The sequence below is a fragment of the Cricetulus griseus genome, chromosome 2 (genome assembly GCF_003668045.3).
Source record: "Cricetulus griseus strain 17A/GY chromosome 2, alternate assembly CriGri-PICRH-1.0, whole genome shotgun sequence".
Taxonomy (NCBI): Eukaryota; Metazoa; Chordata; class Mammalia; order Rodentia; family Cricetidae; genus Cricetulus; species Cricetulus griseus.
In genome coordinates, this window is record NC_048595.1 from 438,752,476 (window position 1) to 438,757,506 (window position 5,031).

General features: G+C 53.4%; 1 protein-coding gene across 1 annotated transcript; it reads right to left on the reverse strand.

Moving 5' to 3' along the window:
- Positions 1-926: 926 nt before the first annotated feature.
- LOC100751774 (intestinal-type alkaline phosphatase 1) lies at positions 927-3,814 on the reverse strand. The gene is made up of 11 exons (XM_027396077.2): positions 3,742-3,814; positions 3,539-3,655; positions 3,308-3,423; positions 2,958-3,132; positions 2,717-2,889; positions 2,362-2,496; positions 2,196-2,268; positions 1,950-2,084; positions 1,672-1,863; positions 1,344-1,460; positions 927-1,264 (listed from the first exon to the last, which is right to left on the reverse strand). The coding sequence occupies exons 1-11, from the start codon at positions 3,812-3,814 to the stop codon at positions 927-929; spliced, it is 1,644 nt and encodes a 547-aa protein (XP_027251878.1).
- Positions 3,815-5,031: the final 1,217 nt, after the last annotated feature.

Here is a 5,031-nt window from a genome sequence, read left to right on the forward strand (position 1 = left end):
CAACCTGGGCCATCAGCATCACTGCAGCCCCAGGCTGCCCTCATCAGGCCCCTTTGCTGCACTCCTCACCCAGCCACTCCATGCATCTAAGGGGGGGTTAGGCCAGAGTTGAGCTGTGTGTGGCTTAGCATTTTGACCTTCTGGAGACCTGCAGCCTTTGGTAAGAAGGCAAAGCCTGATGGTTGTGACTCTCTCCACTTTGTCCACTTTCACTCAACTGGCTGCTCCTCAGACAGCCTCTCCCAGACCTCCTAATAGCCACTACCCACCAGTCCACCCTTCCTCTGCACCCCAGACACCCAGGATTTTCTCTCTAGAAAATACTGGAGGCGTTGTCTTAACAGTTCATTTTATTGTTAGCATGTTTCTTCAAGGATTGGTGGTCCCGAGGGTAGGAAATAGTCTTTGTCTGGTATCTATGTAAAGCCTGAGATGGACAAGGGTTGGAGGCCAAAGGCTGCTTTGGGGTGCTTGCTGATACCTCGTGTTCTCCTGGGTCTCTGCTTAGATTTCCTTTCACGGAAAGAACATGAGAGCAAGCCAAGGCCTGCAAAGCTAAGTTACTTGGATCCCAGTAAAGGTGTGAAGGGGAATCTAGGGTGTTCCTGGGCCTCAACCTCTTGGGTGCCATTTGACACCTGCCACTCCGGAGATAGTCAGTTGAAAAGCAAAAGCCCTGGGGCAAGTTATAAAGCCAGTTTGTTTTTGTAGAGGTGGCCCCTAGAGCTGTGGGCTAAATGGCTGTCTCAATATCTGAATAAGAGAGCTACCTACCAAGTTGGGGCTCAAACACCTGCAGTGAGAGTCTTGGGTGGAACAAGGGGACCATGAGAATGACAGGGCTATGGAAACCATGAGTGTGGGGGGTGATGGTGAAAGGAACCAGTGGTGCACCCTTGGGAGGAGCCCAATAGGGGACCTGACCATCAGTATGCCTCCATGGCTGTCCCTACTAGCAGCAGTGTGCTGACCAGCAGCTGCAGGGACAGCTGGATAGTGCCCTGGTGAGCTGCACTGTTTGTGACTTCAGTATTGATCTGGCCAGGGGTGATGGGGCTGCTCTGGCCTGCAGGGGGTGCCAGGCCACAGTCAGTGTAGGGTTCCAGGCAGCCTGCAAAGGCCATGACATGGGCGATGTAATTCTGCTCCTGCACTCCATGCACCAGGTGTGCCTGAGGGCCACGTGCGAATATCGCCACGTCCTCTCCTCCGTGGGTCTCTGATGACAGGGGTACAGCTGCCTGCTGCCGGTATGAGGTGCCAGCTAGGGAGACAATGTGTTCAGGGGGAGCTTCTAGTCTCCTCTGCCTGCAGTCTCAGTTAGGCAAGTGTGTGGTACTTACCACTCTCCTCACTGGTGACATTGGGACGGTTGCCTGAACCAAGCGCATAGCCCGGGCCATTGCCATAGAGAATGGAGGTGTAGGGTTTGCCATCTTGAGCGTTGAGTGGTGCCAGACCTGCTCAGAGGAAGGGAGACACCTTGTTCTCATACTGACTCCTGCTTTTGGAGTGCAGGTAAGCTCATTTGCCTGCTCAATGGTAAAATTTTCACCCATCCCTACAAGGCAGGTGCTGTTTGTACCATTTTGACAGTTGAGGAAACCGAGGCCCAGCAATATCTGTCCCCATAAACTTGGGCAACACCACCTGCCACTGTTTTTGGCCTACCAAAGATGGAGGTCCCCCGAAGTGTGTAGCCACCAAAAGCAAAGACATGGGAGTGGTCAGCGGTGATGAGTATCAGTGTGTCCTTCTCGCTGGTGAGCTGGCTGGCACTTTCAATGGCAGAATCGAACATGACAGCCTCAGTCAATGCCAGGTAAGCTGTGCCCTCATGGTGGCCTTGGTCAATACGACCTCCTGTAGGAAGCCAGTGATACAGAAGATGCTTGCCTTTGCTCTGGACCCCAGGCCCCACCTCTTTCTCACCAGGCACAACCACACACCTTCCACAAAGAGGTAGAAGCCTTGTGGGTTCCTGCTCAGCATGCGAATGGCCACCTCTGTCATTTCCTTGAGGGATGGATCAAGTGAGTAGTTTCGGTTGACGTCATATTTCATTTCTGCTGGCTCAAAGAGGCCTAAAAGGCATAGGAATCCATGGTGACCACTAAGCTGGAAAGTGGGGAGGAGGGCTCATGGCACACATGCAGACTCCAATGGGGGCCCACTGAGAGGTGCAAGAGCATTACCCATGAGGTGAGTCACTGTGGAGTCCTGGGAGGCCTGAAGGAGCTCTTTGAGGTTCCAAACATACCGGGCTCCCTGCAGGGACACAGCCAGACTTAGAATATTGACCAGAGAGGCACAGTTCTTCCCTGGGCCCTGATGCAGCCCCTGCCCTAGAGCCCACATCACCTGGTTCTTTGCCAGCCACTTCTGTACTAAGTCCTGTCCATCCAGCCTGGTTCCAGATTGGGCAGCATCATCTGGGTACTCAGGGTCCTTCGTCCCTTTGGGAAACATGAACTTGCGGCCTCCGCCGAGAATCACCTTTGGTCAGAGAATCGGCGTGGGTAGACTTAGGGCTATGTGGGCCCCTACCCACTCCTGACAGATAGGCAGCTCCTGTGGGACATGCCTCCCCTGGGCTTTCCACGCCCTCTTACACATACTCTAGAGGACCTGGAGTTCAGGCTGTTTATGCCTGGGACTATGGCCAGTCCAAGGTTCACCCCTCAGTCCAGCCCTTCCCCTGGTTCTTGGAGCTCACATCAATGTCCATGTTGGAAATGAGTTGTGTGGCAATGTCCTTGCAGCCCTGCTGCAGCGCCGAGGCAGGCATTTCTGCATCCGAGTACCAATTACGGTTCACCGTGTGCGCGTAGGTGCCAGCTGGAGAGGCATGCTGCACCCTGGTAGTGGTCACCACTCCCACAGACTTTCCTGCAGATGATAGAACATCACCCAGTGATCCAGGCCTGCCCTAGCTCCCAAGCCCATCACCAATATACCTGCTTTCTTGGCACGATTCATCACTGAGATGACCTCATTGCCAAACGTGGTGTTGCACTGGTCAACTCGAGCTGCTGCACTCAAGCCAATGGTCTTGTAGTTGGCCTTGACCCCGCAGAGATAGGCGGTGGCTGTGCCTGCACTGTCTGGGACCTGTCTATCCACGTTGTATGTCTGGGGACAGAGACATTCTCAGCTGTGTGCTACTGGTAGACATTAGTCCTTGCTTCCTGGGACATGTCCACACTGTCCTGGTTGCAAACTTGGGCTCTAGTTCTTCTGGATTCTCCCTCCTCCAGCCATTTCCAACCTCTTCTCCCTCATCCCAGATAAGTGTCCCAGTGCTCACCTTGGACAGAGCCATGTATGGGAAGCTGTCCATGGCTAGGGGTGTCTCAGGTCCTAGATGACCTTCCAGTTGTCCCTTTAGGATCCTGGTGGCTGTCACTGTGGGCACCCCCATTCCTGAAGGAACAAAACCTGGTTAGGACTGAACCTCAGGCCTGCCTGAACCCACCAGTGGCCTTGGGTGGTACCTGGAGTGCAAGGGCCCCAGGGTGTCCAGGCCTTGCACACTCACCATCCCCCAGGAAGATGATGAGGTTCTTGGCTGATGTCTGAATGGGCTGCAGCTTCTTGGCAACATTCAGGGCCTCGGCTGCCTTTTGGTTCCAGAAGGCTGGTTTCTCCTCCTCCACTGGCCAAGAGGAAGTAGACCCAGGTTAGTCCAAGAGGGAATGTCAGGTTAGTCCTTCTATAGGAGTCAGAAAAGAGCCTTCTTACCGGGGATAACACCAAAGGACAGATGTATCTTGAGGCCCAACAACAGCAATAGCAGCACCTGGTCTCCCTGCATGGCTGGGGCTATTGGTAGATTACCCGGCAGAAAACTAAGGTACCAGCTACCGCTTAGCCTGCCTGGACTCAAGTCAGAGAAGGACTTTGTTCCTGGCTGTAAAGGGTCCATGTCCCTCCCCTAGATGCAAAGTCACCTTGGCTCCACCCCTGGCCTGTGAACTGAAGTCTGGTTGTTAGGGTGTAGCTGGGCCAGCGGTCCTGTGTCTCCCCTAGGCTGGATAGGAGGTTAGGGGGAGATCCCGGATGAGACACTAGTGCTGTGTGCTGCTGGGGCCACCATCTAGGCTTGCATGTCTTGTCAGGGATTCCTCACACTATCTGAGAGGCATCTGGAACCAGCCTCTGCTCTGGGTGCTCAAAGTAGGTGGGATTCCAAGCACCCAGCCTAGGCAGGACCTGGATTTGGTACTCTGGATCCAGGATACCCACTGATAAGCACAGAGAGTGGCCTGAACACCCTGCCCTCTAACTGTCTTCTCACAAGCCTTGCCTGAGGGAGGTGGCACATTCAGGATCTGACCCCAAAGTGACTGCTATGTGAGATAAATAGTTCTGATGGGACTACCCAGAGTGGAAGCCTTGTCCATGTCTTCAGTTATTGGTGGTGTGTTGGGCCTGCCTGGTAGACTCCAGGATGTGTGTTCTTTATGTGCATTCAACCTGTGACTGGAGCAGCAGGGTGGGACAGCTGTCTTGGACCAGACATGGCACTGGCTGGATTCCTCAGAGTAGCCATCAAGCTTGCATAGGTACGATTGACCCCTGTTCCCTCAGGCAGGTAAATGGGGCCCACGGGTGAGTCTATTATCCACTTGCCTGGGCACACCCAAATGGCCTCTGATAAGGAGCCAGAGGCAGGTTCAAAAGTATTTCTGCAATTTAACAATCCCACTTCTGAGAGTGTACCCAAGGAAGTAAAGCAGAGCTCCACAAGCTGCCTTTGGTGGCACACTTCCAAAGTCCCAGCTCTGGGGAGTCAAACAGGACTGAATCGGAGGATAGCCTGGGCTACTTAGGGAGACCCTATCTCAAATCAACAATGAAATTAAAAAGTGTCCCTTGTGACATAGAAGTGGAGAGGGGTCTCTGGGGGTGAGATGGCAAGGGGGAAGAATTGTGGAAGAAAGGGAAGGGAGAAACAGTGAGACAAAAGTTATTCGAAAACACGCCATATTAAAACCTCTTTGTAAACTAATAAAAATTTAAGAACAGGGT

Bases quoted from the DNA above. Each gene is read 5' to 3' on its own strand.
- LOC100751774 (XM_027396077.2), bottom strand. From the start codon at position 3,814: ATGCAGGGAGACCAGGTGCTGCTATTGCTGTTGTTGGGCCTCAAGATA. The intron at 1,864-1,949 runs GTGTGTGGTTGT...GGCTTCCTACAG, and splicing joins CTTCTACCTCTTTGTGGAAG to GAGGTCGTATTGACCAAGGC. The intron at 1,265-1,343 runs GTAAGTACCACA...TTGTCTCCCTAG, and splicing joins TGTCACCAGTGAGGAGAGTG to CTGGCACCTCATACCGGCAG.